Raw genomic sequence first — 22751 nt, forward strand, 5'->3', positions numbered from 1 at the left:
GCAAAAACCCAGCATAAAAAGAGAAATCTATTTCAGAAGGTGGTGAAGTTAATGCGGATCTTTTTCTAACTGTCCACAATTATTTAATTTTAGTAAAACCAATTGCAGTAGAGCCACATCAGGTGTTTTCATCAAGTGCATTACTTTTAGAGTAAAAATCTTTTACCATTCCATACGAGCGGCACACTTTTGCTTACCAAACGATGGTTGCTAATTAGGATCTGGCTTTGGAGTACTTGACAATTGCTATACGGAATTCAAGAAGACTACTAATTCAAGTAATAAAAACAGTCCATCCTAAAAGGCACAACTTTTTCTCTTTGTCCTAAAACCTTAATTTTTTGAAAAATAAAGTCAATCCCGCGGGATTGGCACTTTACAATGCCGAAATCCCTGGGGACTGAATTTGGAGCGGGATTGGAAACTCTAATATATATATTTCATTTTTCACTTTGTCCCATGAAAAAAGATATCCACTTTTTTTTGTAAGGCACAATTTTACTGCCAAAAATAAATGTTTCAATGCAAGTTTTATTATAAAACAGAATGTTCCTTCTTTATGTACTGTAATTTTCAAAAGAAATTTCCAATTTGTTCTTTTTGAAAAAGCTCAATCGTCAAAACTATTTCACTTTGCCCTGCATTCCCCTATTAGAAAATATATATTGACCACTGATATCCAATAATGTTTATATAATATTCAGACCCCAAAACAAAACTCCTCTTATCCTAATTTCTTAAAATGGATATTGCAAGTTTTGAAACATCACTATTCTAATGTTTTGCACCAAATTTCCAGAAATTTCATTAGCATCAACTAACACCCCTGAAAAATTTAACTATGCCCTTCTTTTCTAGGAATGAAATAAAATCTACAAATTACACTTGTATGATATTTCTGCAAATTAATCATGTATATATATAGTTTTTGTTATCTCTAAGCATCAAATCCACTCTTATTATTATTATTTTTTTTTTGAAGTGCTGTTTTTGGTTTTTACTGCTTTTTTAAAATATTACTATCATATATCAAGCTCTCTGAAAGAAGTAGCACTTTTTTATTTGTCAACTTAAAAGTTAAAACCCCATGAAATCATTTGGCTTTAAAGCAAACTATTGGAGTTAAAATTTCAACTAGTACATATTTAATTCTAAGTGGAGTTCATTTACTGTTGCTTTTTAATATTTTTTAAAATCATTATTACTATTTTATATTTCACATTGGTTCATACTTATATTTCAGGTGTTGATTTAAATAGTCAGACAAATGTAACTACAGTAGCAGATCCCACAGCAGCTGCAGCTCCAAATATGTTTTACCCACCCAACCAGTTTATGTACATGCAGCCATATATGTATCCTGGAGCTGTTCCTGGTGCCCAAACTGCTATGCCACCTCCACCCTTTACTGGGCAAAATATTCCTCCATCAAATTTTGGTGCTCCTTCTCTAGCAAATCAATCATTATCGGCCGATCAGAATGCTTCTATGACAATGAATTTCAATGACCCCAATATGGTATGTGAACTATTTATGTATGCTTAAATACACTTGAATAACTCTAGTATAAATGAGACTCGGAAGTTGCAATTTTAATTACATACATGTTTTTCAAGAGCGCCCATATAGGGGGGCAAGGGGGGGGCTCTAGCCCCTCTTTGGAAATTAGAACTTCCTTGCTTTTAGTCCTTTTTTCTTTGCAAAAATATAAAAATATTTCTCCAGCCATTAATGAATAAATAATTAAAAATGTCAAATTTTAATGACTCTAATCTGTCCTGAAATCTGCCTCCAGGGGGAAAACCTCCTGCTAAACTATTTTTAAAATTTCTGAGCCCCCTCCCCCTCTTACAGTTTTGCATATGGGGGCCCATCGTTTTTATCCTTTAGAAATTCGAGCTATCTGGAAAAAATAGTAGCTACTTTTTTTCTGTTCATGTATATTTTCTTGCTCTGCAAAAGTAGTTCATCGCAATTTATAGTGTAAAAAAGTGTGTATTTATAAAGTTAGCTGATAGTGGTAACTTTTGTGAACACGCTGCAGCTAAATTGAAATGTTGAATAGTAGTTTTTAAATTTAAAAGATTTTTTTTAAATATACAAATTTGAAAATTGAAAATGGGAAAATAAGTGCAGAAAGATAGAATTATCAGAAGCTGCACAAAGAATTTAAATGTGTGAAGTTTTTGAGAAAGTATGTTTCTATATTTATTTTTTAATTTTTTCTATTTTTAATCCAACCCAGTAAGTTTTTACGTTTTATGTCTTTTAAGAAAAGAAAGAACAATTGATTTTTTATTTGCTGATGATATTTACTAAATGTCTTAAATGAAATAAGTTCAAAATCTCTGGCAGGTATAAAAAGACACTGAATTTTTAACAGGGTTATTAGTGATAAAATGCTAGGAAAAATAAAAGCTAGATAATAAAATTTAAACTTGCTTTTCAATGTGCAAAGTTACGAATTAACTTAAACAAAATAAGTTCAACATCTCTGGCAAATGATAAAAGATACTGAATTTTTAACAGGGGTACTATTAATAAAACGCTAGGGGGGGGGAGGTTTAGATAGTAAAAATCAAACTTACTTTTCAACGTGCAGAGTATGTATTACTGCAGCTGTAATTATTTATTTTAATTGTTAGCAAAAGTATCACATGAAAATTAGTTTGTTTTTAAAAGTCAATGTAAATTTAAACCACAAAATATAAAAGCAAATTACTTTGGTATAAATTGTTCTGCAGTCGATGCAGCTGTTCTGCAACATACGTCACAAATTTTTTAGTATTCAGCTTTTGCGTGCCTAAACATTGAGTAATGCTGGGGCATTGTATATAATACTTAGGCATTCAATAGAATGACAAATGCTTTTTAGGCAAAGTTTTAAAAAGGTTCCTGATAAAGTTATGATATAAATAATGTTGTATAGATACAAAAGATATGATTTTTTTTGACGCTTTTTTGCGTGCAAGTGTATCACTCGTTTTTTTAAAACATTCAAACAAGAATAAGAAACAAATCTCTTTAGTAAACATTTCTTCATCATATTGGTTTAATCCACTGTCATTACAATTTTGTCCATGTGTTTTGAAACTGGCTTTTTTTGTTGCATAATCTATTTAGTTTCACCTTTTCCCATAGTTTGTTGCCTTTGTCATGTGATATTCAAAACTAATCTGAGATGTATTTCATACTTTGCCAGTTTCTCATTTGTCATTATATAGAATGTTTAGGTTATGTGTGAAATATTAATCATTTCATATATTGCCAGCTTGTTTAGGTATAATATACAATGCCTGGGCATTTTATAGAATGCAATTTCAAATTTTGCTGGTAAAATTATATAAAATTCTCAGTTACATTTGAATTTCTGTAGTACTTTATTTTTTTTCTCTGTTTTAGAATATGAAAGGTGCTCAAAATTTTGACCAGAACAGGGATGGATACAATTATAATCAAAGAACAAATGAAAATAATCCTGAAGAATACCAAAATTTTGAAGGATATGAAAATCCTAATATGTTTCCACCAGAAATGGAGGTAAGCAAATTTTTTTGAAATTTTTAACACATGTATGATGAGTAAATAGTCGGCAGAAACTTAATCTAAAATCTAAAAAAAAAAAGACTGATGAAATAAAAAGAGGATTGCAGGATTAGTAGAATTAAGTCACAGAATTTTTAAAGAGAGAGGGATTGCTTCAAAAGTGTCATACAGAAGTGTTAAGGATCAGCACCATTCTTCAACGCTTGAAAAAGAAAAAGAAGAGTTTGACTTGTGTGTGCAAAAGCAAGCTATAAAAATACTAGATGGGGTGGGGGGGGGGGGATATAGGTTTCATAGGTGTTTCAAGTGAGTTAAATAACCAAGGTCCTTAGCTTTATTTATAACTCTACTTAAAGCATTGAAAATAAACATTGGTCTCTGATCTCTAGACAGTCGCTAGACCTGTTGTAAAATGTAGTACTGTTGAGAAAAACAGGAGCAGAATTTTTTTACAAATTAATATGCATTGTTAAAAAACAAAGAAAAATTATTTTCTGAAGCAAATTATTTGATCTTTATTAAAATACATCTTTATTGCTTGAGAATTGCATTGTGGAAAATTAAACATGATGTAACAGTTATAGTATCTTTTATACAACAACTATAAAGTCATTGACTTTTTATACAACAACTATAAAGTCAACATGAAGTCATTGTTTTGCTCATTTTGTTTTCTTTTTCCTCCACTAGGATTTCCAGTCAGAAATGAAATTTGGCCGTGGTGGGCGAGGTGGACGAGGAGCAAGAGGCATGAGAGGACGAGGCCGTGCAAGAGGAAGGGGTGGACAAAGCAGATGGGTGTGTATCTTACGTGTGGTAGTTCTAAGACCAATTGAGTTGAATCTTAATTTCTATTTATACCTAATTTGGTTGCACTGTCTGCTTATAAAAATCTCAAGTCACACATGTTCAACAATCAGTCTTAATTGAAAGGGAAAAAAAGGTGTAAAATTTTTTTTCAACATGTAGAAAAGAGCACTTTTATGACTCAAAATTTAAATTTAGACCTCTTTGGATTTTTAAAAATTTTTAAAAAATTCAGTCGTTAATAGGCATAAAGCATTTCACAAGGAGGTAAGAACTCCATGTGGATTTCTGAGCATCAAAGGACCTCTGTGCCAAATTTGGCGAAGATCGGAACATAAACTGGATTTAAAGAAATTAAACGTGCCCACACACAGCATTTTTTATATGTATAAATTTTTAAATCATTGTTTTTGGAATTAAATTTTTCCATAATGTGATGATTAGTTAAGTAAAATGCTTTTTCTTTTTTTTTCCAGTCTGATGGCCCTGAAATGGAGCAGCAGTCAAGTGGTGGTAGAAGTCAATCTCTTTTACCTACTCCTCCATTAAAGTTTCCTGCTAGGTAATTTTATATCTAATCATAATCTTAATGAAAAATAATTGTCTTAGTTTCTGTGATAAAACTGGAATCTTAATTCCTTTAGTGCTCATGATGGCAGACTCGATGGGGCTCCACCTCCATTTGAAGGACAGATGCCACCTTTTGATGATGGACAGTCTCCATTTGATGATGGGCAACCGCCATTTGGAGGAAGGCAACCCCCATTTGATATGAGACCTCCCTTTGGGAACAGGCAGTCATTTGATGATAGGCAACCACCTTTTAATGAGAGACAACCACCATTTGATGGTGCGCGACCCCCATTTGATAAAAGACCACCCGGTTTTGAAGGTAGACAACCTCCTTTTGAAGGCGAACAACCACCTTTTGATGGTGGACAACCACCTTTTGAAGGGGAGCAGCCACCTTTCGATGAAGGCCCACCACCATATGAATATCCACCAGACGATATTGGAGACTTTGCTCCTGATCAAGGACCCCCAAGACCATTTCCTGGTGATGATAAATCTGCACAAAGACAAAACTTTAAACCAGAGGATAGATTCTCATCACAGAAAGGATTACAAGCTTATCCTCCCGATGAGTTTAGTGAACCATTTGCTGGTCATCCTTATAATGAAAGGTTCCCCCCTGGTAAAGATAGATTTCAGTCTGAAAATGAAGAGTTTCCTCAATGTGATGAGAGATTTCCTCCAGAGAATGATAGGTTCCCGACTAAAGGCTCTAGATTTGGACCAGAAAATGAAAGATTTCCTTGTGAGGATGAAGGATTTCCACCTGGTCCCGGGAGATTTCAAGGTGGCCCTGATAGATTTCCTCATGGTCCTGATGCTGAAAGGTTTCTTCCTGGACCAGAAGACTTTCCTCAAGGACCAATGGATGACCGTTTTGGTGGTCCAGATTTTGATCAGTATCCTCCTGATGGCAATATGTTTGGTCCACCACCTTTCAGAGACGAGTTTCCTCCTTTTGATGATAGATATGGACCTGGACGTGGGCGCTTCCCAGGGAGAGGTCGAAGAATGCCCCGAGGAGAGTTTGACAGATTTGGACCTCCCCCATTTCAACCTGGCATGGGCGAAGAGGGATTTGGACCAGATTTCCCACCTGCTGACAGGTATGTTAAAAATTAGAAAACTAAAACAATTAAAACACAAACTAACAATAGCATTACAACTTTGTTTTTGAAGATTTTATTTTGAATTTGTGCTATCTATCAACCATTGTTATTCCTGCCACCTTTTGTGTTTTCACACATTGGTAAAACTCTGAAAACCCAAATAATTTATTAAAAATTTTCTGAAAAAACTCACTGTGCTTCTCATGTCCTACATCACAATAAGTGCAGCAATGTAAAGCTATATATGAGTAGGGTGCTAATATAGGACATCATGAAGGCAAAGATGCTACAGTCAAACTCCAGTATAGCGAACCCTAGATATATACTGATCCCCTGGTTATAGCTCAAAAAGTGCACAATTTCTTTTTTACAGAAAATGCGGACCTAAAAATAAAAACCTGAATCCACCCACTGCTTAGTACGTTTGCAAGTTTTATAAATTAGAGTATAACAATGATGCTATGATAGTATATATTTGAAATTTTAACTTAAAAAAAAATATTTTTCATGTATTTCATCGTTTCTTTTAGATTTGGCTTTCCTGGAGATGGACCTCCAAGAATGCCTCGTGGAAGAGGTATGCGTCCAAATTTCGATCCAGGATTCCCAGGACGTGGACGATTTCCAGAAGATCGTTTCTTTGGAGATGGTCCTCCTGGAAGAGGAGGAAAGACAATAGATTATACTCATAGACCTGCTGCTGCTGTAATGGGTGAAGATTATAATCCTCATTATGATTTTGAGTCGGATTTTCAAAATGATGTAGGGCAATATAGAGGTAAGTAGATGCTTTTAATTTATTAAATTAAAATTGTTAACTGATTGGATCTAACTGTGGGTGAAATAAAAGTCTTTCAGATTTTTCATTCTTAGGCCTCCTACACACGAGGGAGTAAGTGGAATCAATTTTCGGAAAAGTTGTCTGTTTACTAGTTGACTGGCGTTTTTTGTTGTCTTCACACAAGGCAACTTAGTTGAATCAACTTTTCTTCAAATAAGCCAAATCGATCGAGCAACTGCACCACAATGCTGTCAAAATCAAATCATGTTGACTCTTGACTAGTTTACTCGTATGTAGAACAAACACTTGGCAATGTCCTGATATGTGTAATCAACTAAAAAGTGAATTGCACTCATCGGGACTGGAGTGGTAGTGGCACTGAGTCTAGTTTGATGAACACAGTTAACTATCCTATGAAGAATGCTGAGGTAATCCTTCACTTTTCAACCGGGAGACATTCCCTAACAACCGCCCATTTGATAGTTGATTCAACTAACTTACCTCGTGAAGGCGGCCTTATGATACCGATGTATAAAAAATTTTTTTATAGGACAAAACTCATTTTATAATGAATAATGGATCCTTATGATAACTTTCAAGGATATATTATTTTATGTTGGAAACGGGTATGAGAGTAACTATGAATGTTAGAGTATACAAGCTGTGGTCGGAAAAGATCACTCTCTTCACAGTCAAAGTCAACAAGTTGTTGCTGAGCTTAAATTTATATTTAATTTTGTTCATGTAATTGAAGCACTGTTTTTTAAAGTTTTTCTTCTGAAAAGGAATAAGTTTTGTACTTGTACTTACATTTTTTTTTTGGGGGGGTGCTCTTCAATTGTAACCGTTTTAGCTATTCCTTTAACCTTTCAGTTAAATGTAAAAATTTTACTTTCCCTTTGTTGTCAAACACACAAAATGCGATTCATTAAAGTGTAACAGCTATTCAAACTCGCAACTTAAGAGACTTAGAACACTTTTTGTAAAGTTCTGCTCCAAGAAAACGTTTTCATCTTTCCTGAACATTTCTTATTTTCTTATTCATAATTTCAAAAATGTTTTCAAAATTCATGCAAATTTTTAATCTTACTTCATGTGTCTATATCACAATGCTAGCTTCATTTTTCTAACTAGTGGGCTTTTACTGCATTTGATATTTATCCAAAGAATTGTACATTTATAAAAAATTTATTTGCAAATAATGTATGAATATCAGCTTGAAGGTGATGCATAGAAATGTATAAAATGATTGAAGCAAAGTTATAATAGTAATTGGGGATGCTGTGGCACATATTGCAATGAAAACAATCTTAGCTGTTCCTAGTTATTAACAAATTATTTATTCTATAAATACAACAATATATCTTTTAGAAAGCAGTCGTTCGCATTTTGCAACCAAAATCAATCGGCTTTCCAAACTAAAATGCTGAGTTATCCGACGAAAATTTTTCATTGTAATAATTTTTTTCTTTCCTAACTTATCTGTTTTATAACCTGTAATTAACGTAAATGAATGAACAAATTCTTCTTCAGTTTTGACATTTTAAACTTTTTATGTAGATTTCTGTTTAGTAATTTTTTTTACAAACTTATTCATGTGTGTTTCAGTAAGTTACTGCCCTACAGCAAGGGCTAAGGCAGAAATGCATGAAATACACCGCCAGTTCAGTCATTCCATCCGAGGACTGCAGTTTTGTGCTTATTAGCGCTATTCAGCCCGGCATAGGAATGGTCATGGCTAATTCTATATTAGCTACCAGTTTGTCTTTTTTGGCTTCCTTAAGAGGTTACCTCGAGCTCAGTCACTTCCTATGCCGGACTGATGAGTGCTAATAAGCACAAACTGCAGTCCTCGGCTGGAATGACCGAGTTGGCAGTGTATTTCATGTTATTTATGTTAGGTTTGTTAAAAATTGTCCCAAGACGATTGGCAAGCTTATTTGAGGCGTGATCATGACATCTCGGTTTTAATTCTCTATTACAAATGAAATATTAATGATTTTTTTTAAATGCTTGTTATTAATAGAGCAGAAATACTCTTTATAACTACAATTATAAAATATCTTTTTAATGTATCTACGTGGTATAAATGCATTATATGTGTGCCAAATAGCCATTATTTTGAAAAATGATGCGTAATTTTGAACATATGTCCTCTAAATTTTTAATTACTTGACAACAGTGATGCATATTTATCATTTTCTGAACAAAAGCAATATTAAAACAAAAAGTATACTCTGTAGTAGATTCTCTACACAAGTAACTCAGTTTAATGCTTAATCTGTGTTTCATTCTTCCCGCTCTTTTTATAAATATTCAATTTAAATTAACACACACTGCAAAATGTGTAACAGCATGATCCCTTGTTAACTTTTAAAAAAGATTCCCGGAATGGACAATATTGAATGCAGTAAAAAATAAGTAAGGGAAAATTTTCAATAGCAGAAGCATAAAAAAGAAATGTTGGGCTCCAGAAGCATATCACCATTAAAATTATTTTTTGTGCTTTATTAAACATGGGTAAAGAAACAACGTATGATAAGGATATAATTTCTACTTTACCACATATGCTGGGTTTATGGGAAAGGTAGACTAAAAGAAATACACCATTTGGCAACATTGGCCCCATGTTTGTGTTGAATAGGAACAAATTAGTCCCAAGCAGACAGTATATTGGTTTACTTATTATTTATTTTTTTTATTCCAGAAAAAATTGCCAAAAGTGGCGTAGTGGCAAACCTTTTGGCAACCAAACTTGTTTGCTTTCTTTTGGTCTATCTTTTCCAAAAACAAAGTATAGATGCTTTTTACATAAGTACCTTTTATTATAACATTGTACGCATCTTACATAATTTATTTTGGATCGTCATTAATGATAGAGGGAAGGATTGTGCAGCATAATTAAGATAATTCTTGTTGTGTGTATCAATTTAGAGACTTGATGTTAACTGTCTGTTAAACATGTGTTTTGCCTTGTCTCTCTTAAGAAATCTTTGGCTTGGAAATTTCCACTTAAATGGGTATATCGGGCAAAACATTGCTTCAAGTTGTCATCCAACGAAAGATAACTTTTTATCCTTCTAAAGTCGAAACTTATTATCCAATCTATTTTATGATGATACTGAACTCTTCAATGTATGATAATGATGAACTTTTTTAACTCTGGAAATTTCTTTGCTCAACTTGCTATTTATCACTAATGCATGTTGAGTCAACTGTTGAGTATGAGAGAAAAGAAGAAATTTGATTAAGTGAAAGTTAATTTGCAAGAATATACTATCATAGAAAAGAGAAATGTTGCTTATTGATTATCTTTCATACATTGACAGATGCATTGTTGCTTTTAAATTAATTTGAAGACAGTACTTGCAAGAATTAAAAAGGATTCGAAGTGTCTAGGACTGGACACTGGGACTGGACAATTGGAAAATTGATGTTATTTAAGCAAATACAACTGAAGTATCTTCTGATTAAATTACAAAAAAAAGAAAAAAGCCTTAAATGTCAATATTTCTCTTAGATCTCGCATGTTTGTTAACAAACTATGGCATGTATAGAATAGAGCATCATATTGAACTAAAAAGTCTCCCATCAAGGTATGATGGGTGAAAATTGCTTCTATATTTGAACAAATCAATTGCCTGTTTTGTGATATTTTGATAGTTGAAATTTTAACCCTAACTCCAGCAGATTAACCATAAAATCCAGTAGATGGTGTTCATTGTTGACAATTTTTAAGTTTCTTCGTTCTCCTAAAATGAGTCTTAAGAGTAAAACAGTTAAGATACTGGATCCCGTTCAGCCCTGTCAAAATAAAGCATTTCTCTGCGTGTCAAATATTACCAAAAAATATTATCAAATTATCTTGCCGTGGCGTGAGTTTCATTGTTGCAATTCGCGTTTTACTTGATCATTGGCTATTATATATGTGAGGGTGCTTCCCAAAGCATTTCACAAAAAGTTCTAAAAGTGTGTGACCTTTATCTGTTCTTCTGGGTAAAGATTTTTGATGTTTTTCTCTTCCAACTAGTTTTGAGTAGTTGCAAAATTTTAGTTAAAGTGAGTGAAGCTAATGAATGAAATGTACAAGTCTGTTTAGGAAAACGATTGGAAGAAAATTCAGACTAATAGAAAAAATTTCTCTAGTAAATGGCTAAAAGAAGAAAATATATTACATAGCTGGAAACTTGTTTTCGGAATCAATTTTACTTTGCTTGCAAAAGAAGAAATGGTTGACTGCACTACCTAAATTATTTTGCTTTGATGATTAGCCACAATGAATTGATATTTAAGTAAAGCCCCTATTGTGTAGAAGCTTAAGTAATGAACGAACTCTTTTTCATGATTTGTAAAGAATAGAAAAAAAGCATATGTGGTTTAAGTGTTAACAATTTGTGTGTTCAACTTGTTGATGTGTTAACATTAAATCAGAAATATTTTGTGAAGAAGTTTGATGAAACTTCTTAGAAATTATAAAGTGTATAAACTGTCTATATTTGTCATTAATGTAAAAAGTTAATTTACCTAGGCCAGGGGTTCTCATACTTTTAAAAATTGCAACCCTTTGTTTAGAAATAAAGTCTGTAGTGATCGGCTTCATTTTCAACATGCTGTTTGTAAGGATATCTTATTTTTCGCTTGATTTACAACTGAAATGACACAAAAAATGCATATGAAACTTATGCTGTCTGGAAAGTCAAAGGGCAGTATTTGCAGGAATGAATTTTTGAGATATTTGAAGAAACGCATTTTGGATTCCATGCCAGCAATAGGGAAATGTTAGAATATGGGGGTTCCCCCCCCCCCCTCATCAGAAACCCAATAAGCAAGTTTGTACAAAAAAAGCTTAAGTTCAATAAATGGCAAAAAAAAAAAAAAAAATCCAGTTACTGCCTTTTTACACTCTCACTGCAGTATTCTTTGTTTTGAAATTCATACCAATAAACTTAGATTATAATTTTTTCTCACCTTAAAGTGTTTTTAAAGTATGTGCCAAAAACAATTAAATTTTTATATTTTCAGAGGAAAAAAAAGTGGAAATGTGTTCTATGAACATTCATTTTGATAATATTTTACTTTATTTTATGTCAACTACAATCATTTTAGTTTCAAATCTAAATCTTCATTTATTTAAGACTTTTGACTAGTCTGTCAAAAAAAGAAAAATTCATTAATGTTAGGAATGAATCTGTCGTTGAATTGTTAAACAAACGTTATTGATAAGAGGTTCACAGTTTGAGAGAAACTCTGACCTAGGTTCTTTAATTGTAAAAATTGTAATAACAGCAATTGTTTTTTAAGAAAGTTGGGAGTTCAAATTTCAGAATATTTGGCGATTGTTCTGGGCTGAAACTGAAAGCTCAAAGCAGTATGCATCCTAACTAGTAATTTTAGCAATATTGTGTGTAATTACTATGTAAATGCATGAATTATTGTCAAAAAGATGTTATTTTTCCCGATTGTTTGTTAATATTGATGTGAATTCATTGACCTTTTTGTTTATGCCCTGATTGCTGCTTCTTTCAATTTAAAATTTTATTTATTGAAAGAAAAAAAAAACATTTATCATACCTGCCAACTTGAATACTTTCTACAAAAATGCCATAAATCTTGAATGACATCTAATTATAGCGACTGATGAATGAAGTCTAGTTTGTTGTTTCCATAAATGGGCAATGTTATTTTAGTGTTCATTAGAATGTCCGAACTGAATCACTTCTTCCAGTATAATTTCCAGAATTAATGTTTTTACTGATTTGCAATTCTCAAGACTATCGATTCTAAAGTTAAGCAATTTTGTTTTGCTAAAGGTAAAATTTTTCCGTTGAAAGGAGTTATTTGATGATGAAGCAGTCGAAAGAGTGGAAAGCTGCTACATTATTTAAATAGGAGGAGAAACTAATATTCAAAGAATAAAATCTCAAACAAAATAGTACTTTATTTTGTATGCCCAATTATTTATTATTTTATTAGTTTCTTGATTCTTTTTTAACTCGGCGTAAAACGTGAAAGTTGTTCCGATAATTAAAACTATCTCTAAAAAACATGCACTATACCAACAGTTTGGTTATGACATCCAGAGGCTGCAGTTTTCTCCTCGTTATGAACTCATCAGTCTGAAATAGACGAGCCAAGCCGAAGGCAGATGCCATCTCATTGAAGCTGAAAGTGCCAATGAGATATTGCATGTAGTTCTACCTTAGCCCTAACTCAAGGCTATAAACTTATTTCTTAACATGCAATATCTTGCACGTTTGTGTTATAGCCACCAATTTTGTTTGGACGATGGGATAGTTGATATCATTCTGACTTAAATTTAGCCCTGCTATTAAAATTTTTGCATTCATTCTACAAAATCATTTGAATTTAAAGTAGGTGTTCAATGATGAGGAATATGTTGTTACTTGAGATTTTAGCACAGTCGTCACATTTTGGCTGATTTATCACTTCATTTTGGCAAGATCAGCTTAAAGGGAATTTAGTACCCAGAATTGTCATTGTATATTTAAATATATATATATATATATATAATTGTCATTGTATTGTCATTATAAGCATATTATAATTGACCCACTCTTGCTAGAATATAACTAGTCGACCCGTGCGGAACTCCGCACTGTACTTCGAATCGTTTCATAAAGCATTTCGCTCTTTAAAAATTTCAAAAAAAGAATATTATGAAGAAAAACCGAAAAAAGTAAGCGCACAAGAGAAGGCATGTAATTTGAAGACATCAGTAACAAAACCTCGTTAAATACAATGTTGTAATAATTTGATCATCGATCCCCTTTTGGTTGTACGTATTTTCAATGCAAATATAAATATCATTAAAAGTGTGGCTGAGTGACACATGAAAAATCAGTAATTTTGTATGTGAAAAAATAGGTTGTGACAAATACAGTCCTGCCCATGTGAGCATCTGACGGAAAAAAGAAACATTAAAGAGATATTTAGTGGCACGGATTCGAACTGGCGCCATTCTGATTAACAGTACGACGCTCCAACAAACCTAGCAACTGTGCCTTCCTTTTCAAATGCTATTCATTGAAGGAATGCATAATAAAACACAGTAAAAAAGTTTTTCGCCGAAAAAATGTAAGATCATGCGTCTATGTTTTGTCATTAGCCAGCATGATACGATTTAAAATTATTCGTAAAACATGGAGTTTTATTAAGGAATGAGGGAAAATCCCACGTAGCGATTGAAACAAACATTCTAGAGAAGTAATAAATTCGGTTGAAAAAATAAGTGTTTTTATTTTTGAATATTCAACAATTTCCCATAGCAGGCTTCTTTAGCCTGTACGGCTTAAAAACCCGCACCTGTTTTTCTTTTAACGGAACACTTAAAATTAAAAACCAAAACCAGTTGAACTGATTCCGTTTAAGTGTAATTTTTGGAACCTAGACAAAATGTTTTTTTTTTCAGCCAAAAGCAGAGGAGTAGAAAATGATTTCTTGCTAATGAAGTTGATAATAATTTTAATGTTTTATATCGTATTCGAATAAATGATTAAAGATTTACTGTTGAAACTTGTAGTTTTAATTTGGCGTAGTATTTTTTCATTTGTACAAAAGTTCGAACACTGCTATTAGAAAAATCTACATTTCAGCATACAATGAAAATGTTTTTTCTGGACAAAAAGGATTCCCTTGAGGTATATTTAATATTTTTTTTATGCTTACATTATGCTCAGTGGTCTGGACGGAGTCAAAGCTTAATAAAAAAAGGGAAGAACACCTTTCGATTAGCAGTCAACTTATTTGAATGATAACTGTAGCCTGCATAAAGGAGTCGAAACACCAAATAGCATTCCCACTGCATTTATTTTATTACGCGTGTTATCTGTTGTATGTTATGAGTACATGTAATGCGTAATATTACTGTAAATTTGCTATTATGTCGGTCAGTCCGAACTGGCCCGAAGATCAGACAGTTTATAGCCGAACGCTCTACCGAAAAAAAAAAACCCACAGGTAATTTGAAATTTTTTTTCTTGCCGAGAAGTGTTTTTATTTTTGAAAATTTTTAAAATTTTTTATCGCAGGCTGTTTGAACCGTTATAACTTAGATGGCAGCACGTGTTCATCATTTAACAGCATGGTTAAAATACAAAATAATTTGAACTAAGTTCTTTTTTAAGCATAGCTTTTCAAATGTTGTAAAAAAGTGATATGCTATTTGTTGTTTTGCAAAAAGAAGAAATATATATATATATTATCCTTTAAATTGAGGTAGTATTTTTTTTTATTTGTTCAAAGAGTCAAAAACTCATTAGAAGAATCGATATTTCAACATACGATTTATTATATTTTACTGAACAAAAAACAATTCCAATGTAGTCTGAAATCTTAAACCTCATACTTATATTTTCGCTTACATTATGCTTTAATTTTCTTCTCGGAGCCAAAGCTTTAAAAAATAAACCACTTACAATTGAGTATCAATTTAGCTCCGTGTTGCATCAAGTTTTCATAACAGCTAGGAGCGTTTCTACCTCATGTATTCCCTCATATTTGTTATTCATTGTTCATGTAATGCGCGATATTTTTCTAATTTTTTGATGCAGCTTGTCCGGACGTGGGCCCAAATACGCATTCTCCTGGTTACCAGTCGAACGTTCTGCCGATCAAACTATTCAGCCCTGTCGGTAACAGTACAAGTTAAAGTTATAAATTTAACCGAAAACCTCATTCTGGTTCTTTAAAAGAGGTTTTTTTTGCCCGAAAAAACAATTTTTAAACTGGGGGTCTATTTTTCGTCAGTAGCCTGCACGATTATCTTTAAAATAAGGTGTAAATCAAAGAAATCGATCAAGAATTGGGGAAAATCTCGCGTAGAAACCAAAAACAGGCTACAGAAATAATATATAAGGATGATGTAGTTAGCGTGTAGTGAACAATGGTGGCCAGTTGATCACACTTTCAGCAGCTTCCGGGGATTGGTGAATGATAGAGAGCAGAAGGTATTAGCCCTCTAGTACAAGAAAGGAAAAGTCTACCTAATTTTAGGCCAAAGTGACGCTCATTTTTATTTTTTAATATTGGCAGGTATGAGATGCAATTTTTCACTCAATGAGCAAAAACATAGATTTCTGAAATGTAAACTACAGTTAGTACTGTAGTATGACAGTAATAGATAATTTATTCATTATTGTGAACTCCCAAATTTTCAGGAACTCATTGTATCTGTGAAACTATCACAGATTAATTTGTGATACTCTGAAGCTATTTTTGATGTAAAAAGTAATAAAGTTCTGATATAAGTGTTCATTTTCATTTGATATTATTGTTTTTCTCATTGGCTCTCTGTGTGGATTATTTTTGTATTTATTTTTTGTTTTCTTTTATGTGCTGATCTTTTTTGAATAGCCTTTAATTTTGTTGCTTTTTTTTTTTTTTTTTTTTGAATTTAACTATTTCTGAAAGCCTTTTTTTTATTGAAAACATTATTTTTTAAATAGTTTCAAAATTATTTTATCAGATTTAAATATTCTTGAATGCATAAAAGAGCTTTAATCGTAAAAAGGTTTTGATTTTTTTAAACAAATAATTTAAATTATTTTAGCCTGCCTAGTTGTAATAAGGAGTTCAGTACTGGATTAATCATACCAATTAAGTGTTCAAATTATCTCATTAGTAAGAAATCAATGCTTTAACCCTCCAAATATGTTTCTGTCATAATACTGTTTCACGTCAAGTAATTCAATTTTCAAAATCTCCCCCCTCCCCGCCAGCCCTCTACCCCTCTTAATGAACTTTATGGCACTAACGAAACAGGTGCAAAATTCTTAAGTCGAGGTGAGATCTCATGTTGTGTCTGAACTGCTAACAGCCAGAAGAGTTACGGAGTTTAAATGAAGCGTTTTAGTTTACTTTATTAAATGAGCAGTTAGTTGGTCATAAAGTTGACCAAAAATCATGTTTTCATACATGAAATGTCATTATCTAATTTGTGTGCACTAGGTCTTAAGACTTTCTTAAGTACTTGTTTTAAATTAGCGGGTGGTTTTACAAGCATGGAGTGAACATTTTAATCCATATTCAATGTTCGTGCTCAGACTAGTTCACTGCAATTTTTTTCATTGCTTCAAACTTTTCATATCTTTACTCTGCATCTTATTTTGACCGTTTTTGCTATTGAAAGTATGCATCTAGGAATAACCGTTTGAAAAATCAAGTACTAATCAATTAAACGGGGTCATGTTGTATAAAGTTCATAATAACAAATTCTCAAAACAAACTTCAAGAAAATCCTCAGCATTCATCTGAAAATTCGTACTTTTAACTTTAATACAGTAAATTATGCAGAAATACTCCTCTGTTTCAGATCTTGATCTATGAAAAGCTTTCTTCATTTTGAAGACTGTCCAATTTAGTTAATCTGCAATTTAGCTCCTTTCCTTTTTCTCTCGAGTTTTTTCATAATTTCCTGGTTTTTTTTTGCATACCCTATTATTTTTTTCCTTTGGTGTCAAATCAATTTTAAACTGTTTCATTCACTTTGAACTTGGGGAGTGTGGAGTCGGGGGTTGGGGACTCTGACTTAGTCTGTAGCCTTGGCAGAGTTGCAGACAAAATGCGACTCCAGCTGCTTTACCCCAAAATCGGTCCAACTCCACTAAATAACCCTGGTTTGAATAAGAGCAATCTGTGCCGACTTGAATCTGAAAGTGGCAACTAGCACTTGTGAACTATGCATAATAAAGTTTTATTTACTTTTTTTTTGTTGAAAATTCGAAACTTCAAATTGATTAAGTATTCCTCTTATCACCCTCAGATGCATCCCGAAAGCATTTCTACAAGTAAAAAAATGTTTGAGTATTCTGCAGGAGACCTAAAATTTATATTTTTTTCAAGAAATTTATTTTTGCCAAATATTTTTTTTTTTTAAGATCAAAGATAAATTTCTAGAAATTTTCAAGTTCAAAAATATATTAGCGAACAAATTTTCAAATCAACAATTGCAAATGAATAATGATAAAATTGTCTACGTAAAATATAAAATTAAACTTGACCTGGAAAAAATCCATATTTTTGAGTACTATGTGTGAGACAAATCTTGGGTGACAGCAAGAGCTTCTACCAGACATTCAAGGGCCAATCCAGGATTTTTTTCTCGCTACCTATTTTTGTGAAAGTATTGCATCATTCTATTTTTGTGAAAGATTTTTTATCAGCATTATTTTTGTGAACATTTAGAGATATTCTAATTTTTGTAAAAAAAAAAGTAAAACAAGTGAAATTTTAGTTCGAAAAATGTAAATGTCATCTAGTATTATTTTTTACAGGTTTCATTTTTTTGGAGAAGGAGGGGGGGGGGGGCTAAAAACCTAAGAAGTACCAAAAATACCATTGTAATTTCAGCTTAATGGGCTATGTGCTGTGTACAATATTGGAAATTATGAGAAAAACGGTTCCCCTAAACACGTTATAAAATAGCGTTAATATTGCATAAATACACTTTGGCAAGAAACAGCTAAAAATTATTTAAAGCACCACAAAAAGGTTGCTATTTTAGTGATGGTTCATATAAACCTGCTTAGAATTTTATTTTATGAGTAAATTTTGTTTCAAACAGAGAAACAAATTTTATACTTTAAAATGCGAATTTTTGTGAAATTTTCGATGTTTTTGTGAAGCTACTGATTTTATAACTTGATTTTTGTGAAAGTACCTATTTCAAAACAAGATTTTTGTGAAGGTACCGAAAAACGGTAGCAAAATCAGCCTGTATTGGGCCCTGACATTAATTACCTATTTTATTGTTTATTTTTTTTCTCCTTGATATTTTCATTAAAATATTTTTGCTTTTTGAAAAAATATATTTAAAACATCAGTTTTTTAAAGAAAATTTTTTATTTAAGGCTTCTTGCTGGGCACCGAAGTATTTTTTTAATCTGGATAAATGTTTTTGTGGTACATGTGGGGTAAAAGGAGCAATTTTTCGTCAACTGAAATTTAAAACTTCCAAGAATTTTTTTTTTGCGATTTGACCGAGTACCCAAGTGCACTTTCAAATGCAAGTCCTTATGGGTGGCGTTGTTTAAATTACATGAAAATGTTTTTGCAATTGTTTTGATACAGAAAGAAAAAGATAAGAAGGCAGTAACAAAAAGAAAAACTTTATTTTTTTATTTTTAAGGGGTTAGGGACACACACACCATAGTGTATACATAATCCCATTTTTTAGGAGTTTATACAATCGAATTCTTATAACTTTTTCATAGTTTCTCTATTGGCCCTAGCAGATAGTTGACCATTTCATACATAAAATGTTTTTGCATAGCTCCTTTTCTTGTTCTGAAAAAGAGGTTCTTGTAACTCCAAGACCCTTATGTACAGTGTCCAATGCCATTTGTATTAAACTTCAAGTCATTAGTGATTTGTTATAACTAATCAACCTTAGAATCTAATCATGGACTGAAAAGCTACATCGATGAAAGTAAAAGCATCAATATTAAAGAGTAAAAAAATATGCCTTTTATATCATTTAAAATTTTAATTTTTCCCTTTTTCTATCATTAAGCTCAATTATTTGGTTTGCGAATAATCCGTTTTCTATTTTCCTGAGCGCATGATATCATAAAATATTAAGATTACATTTTCTCGTGCTTTCGACAATTACCTTACGTGTGGTTCACAAAAGCAGACAGTACAGGAGACAAACCATCTGTTTACGAGTAGAATGATTCTACATGCGATGCCGAAATGACAACAAATACTCTATCTTTATTGGTGATAATTAATCTTCTGTGGGTGGAGTTTTGTACCTGAATTCAAGAAGAAGATCTGATAATATTTAGCCGGAGTCGCACATGCCGCTCGGAATATTAATTCTTACGAACCTAAGTTACTGCATTTTTTATCATCCTACTGTATGAAGTGGTTAAAAGAATATCTACAAAATTGACAATTTACTTACTTATCAATGTCAATTTTTACAAGTCATGATTTTTTTCCCTTACTTCCTGGAATAATTACTCCATCAAGAAAAGACTACAGACTCGGTTGTTATTATTATGCAGTGAAATTAGCTATTGAGTTTTGCTTATTAATGTGTTATGCACAAGTTGTTCGTTTACAAATGGATTAATTCCAGTACAGAGTAAAAACGGCTGATTGTATCCATCTGCAAATTCGGTTTATGTATCTGAACCATATGAAAAGTTCATCTTTTGTCTGATTGAAGATGTAGTTAAATAAGATCAACTCTTGATGGTGACATCTATAGTCTGCATTGCATCAGTCATATTACATATCCAGATATAATTGAAAAGACCCACATGCTCAATTACCAAATTCAGCATTACAGTATTTTGAATGGAATGAATAGAAGAAAGACATTTTCTAGGTCTAGAGATTGTGATCATATTTTTGCTACCTCTCAGGTTAAGTATTCTCGCGCGTACGTTGCCGTTACGATGTGCAACATGTGCACATATTTGCTTTGTAATTTTTTTCCGCGGTATTAACTTGATTTTTATTTTTAGTAATTGTATAGCATTCAAAATGCTGAAAGAACTTTCTTTTTCCAGCTGCTCCTTCGAAACGCATAAAAAGGGCTCCGAATGTCGAGAAGAAGAAAGATGCTTGATACATTTATCATTTAGTATGTTGTATTTTATTATGATAATGTTTCTGTCCCTACAAACTATTTTGTTATGGCATTATGCAAAATTTTAATAAAATGTTATGACTTACCTTAGTTATTGTGTAGTTCTTTGTGTGTTTCTTTCTTGGTGTCACTCAATATTTTGCTGAGATTATGATTAAACCAGTGTTAGAAATAAGCGATCATTAAGTGTATTTTGCGATCAAATATTTGATTTTGATGGCCAGATTTTTTAAGTGCCATATTTGATACATAAAATTTTCCAAGTTTTCTTTTCTTTTCTTTTTGCAACTTAATGCAATTTCGAGCAGCAGTTGTGACGAAAAGTATATTCCTTCAATTTTGAGATTTTTAAGGGCATGTGTGTTATTTTAGTTTAATAGCATGTTTTTATGATCTCATGTGTGTATTTGATGTATTGGAAATTACTTGTAGAATTTTCAGTTTGACGTCTAAGAGATTTTATTTCTAGTGTTATCCTGATACTCAATATTTAAATTCTTATTTCTGACATTGGATTAAGCATATCAAGCACTAGTCATCATAAAACATATCTAACATTCACCAAATATATTGCATGAAGACATTTATTTATAATCTCAATATGAACTGATGAACATCATTTATTTTGAAGAAGCATACCCGAGTTTTAGAGGGAAATGAAGATTTAATTTCTGAAACTTTTCTTGAAGCTATACTTTTTACTTTGAAAATCTTTTTACACAAGTTTTTCACAAGGTTTTTTGCTTTGGACAGATGTTTTACCAAATGCTGATTATCCTATTAGTTGATATTAAACACTGCAACAACAAATATTTCTTGATGTTGTAACTACAGAATTTGAACCTGGGAAATATTGAACTACAAAACCTATGAAATCTTACTCATTCACACTGGACAAGATCTTGTGATTTGGAATCTAAAAATAAGCTATTTATGTGTACATTAATAAATTGCAAAAAGTCACAATGTCAAACTTCACTTTTCACATGGATTATAAGATTTTTTTAAACATATTTGTAATGGTTCAAGTTATTGCTTCGTATGATTGAGGTTGCTTATCATCAATGAAAATAGCTGAAAAGAATTGTTTTTACAAATATTTGCCCATATTAATTTGTGTCCAAAGTAAGAGTCATGAAATTTTAGTTTTGTCTTACTAAATAGAGACCTAAGTTTCATATGTTTCATATTAAATTTTAAACTGGCCGTTAAGTACATCTACTAATTTCATCTTCTGTAAGATCCTTCTCATTTTTGTATATAAAAATACATTCACAGATGCTTTCACAGTAAAATCAATATTGTAAAATTCTCTCTCATTAACATATAGAAAAGTTGCCTGTCTTTCCTTTGAAATAAAGAATTTGTTTCTTAAATATTTTATCTCTCATTATTAATGTGTGATTAAATTGTGTTTGCAGTAAAAAAAAGAGGAAAAAAATGTCTGGATTGGTTTTAACTTCTAGAAGTTGTAATGTGCTTACACGGATGTATGTATACAGTGGAACTTCATTTACATGAACAAGCTTAATGTGACTGTTTTTAACATAAACAGTAGAGGTGTTTTTTTCTTTATTCTGTGCCTTTGACTAAACAAGAAAGAAAAAAAAACTTTTAAACAAGGTTGTACAATGTATAGTTGATGTCGTACATGCTATGTACAAAGATTTGATCTTTTGGGTTTTTGTTGTAGAATGCCCATTGATACTGGACAATGATCCAGAAACCATTTATCGAATGTGCTGTATAAATTTATTTCAGAAACAAGACTTTCAGTTGAAATTAGATAAATGGAAAAGGATGGTTAATGAATGCCATTGATAACTAAAATTATGTTTTGTTTAGTTTTTATTAAAAGTTATGTTTCTGATTAAATGCAGACTATTCTATCATTTTATGCATGTGTCTCCCAAATATATGCTTATTCAAACACTTAGAAGAGAATTGGTTCCATTAAAAAAAAATCATGCATTTTATAATAAAATAATCACTTGTAACGGCAAACATTAATTTTTAAAAACTCTTGTATGAAACAGGTCGCAAGAAAAGAAAACGATTGGTTAAAAACAAAGAGTTTGGGAGGGAGAAAAAAGAGAAAATAAGATACACATTATAAAACGTGTGTAAAAAGCACTTGAAAAAGATCCGAGAATCAAGGTTTTATATTGATAAATACAGTAGAGCGCCGATTATCCGAACACGTCGGGACCGACCCTAGTTCGGATAAGCAAAAGTTCGGATAATTGGACAGACAATTTAAAGGATATCCCTATCTATACAAAAACCTTCACACTTTATCCAGGCTTAGGACTGGCAA

At 32.0% G+C, this 22751-nt stretch overlaps 1 protein-coding gene across 3 annotated transcripts in view; it reads left to right on the forward strand.

The window, feature by feature from the left end:
• Positions 1–22751, forward strand: part of LOC129221348 (YLP motif-containing protein 1-like) — a 110392-nt gene that overhangs the window by 53642 nt on the left and 33999 nt on the right. For all 3 annotated transcript variants that reach the window (XM_054855816.1, XM_054855817.1, XM_054855818.1), the window contains 6 exons: positions 1244–1518; positions 3403–3540; positions 4237–4344; positions 4830–4915; positions 4998–6032; positions 6566–6813. In XM_054855816.1, the coding sequence (XP_054711791.1) occupies positions 1244–1518; positions 3403–3540; positions 4237–4344; positions 4830–4915; positions 4998–6032; positions 6566–6813 (1890 nt within the window). The remainder of the gene's footprint in view (positions 1–1243; positions 1519–3402; positions 3541–4236; positions 4345–4829; positions 4916–4997; positions 6033–6565; positions 6814–22751) is intronic.

Source organism: Uloborus diversus, chromosome 4 (genome assembly GCF_026930045.1).
Source record: "Uloborus diversus isolate 005 chromosome 4, Udiv.v.3.1, whole genome shotgun sequence".
Lineage (NCBI taxonomy): Eukaryota > Metazoa > Arthropoda > Arachnida > Araneae > Uloboridae > Uloborus > Uloborus diversus.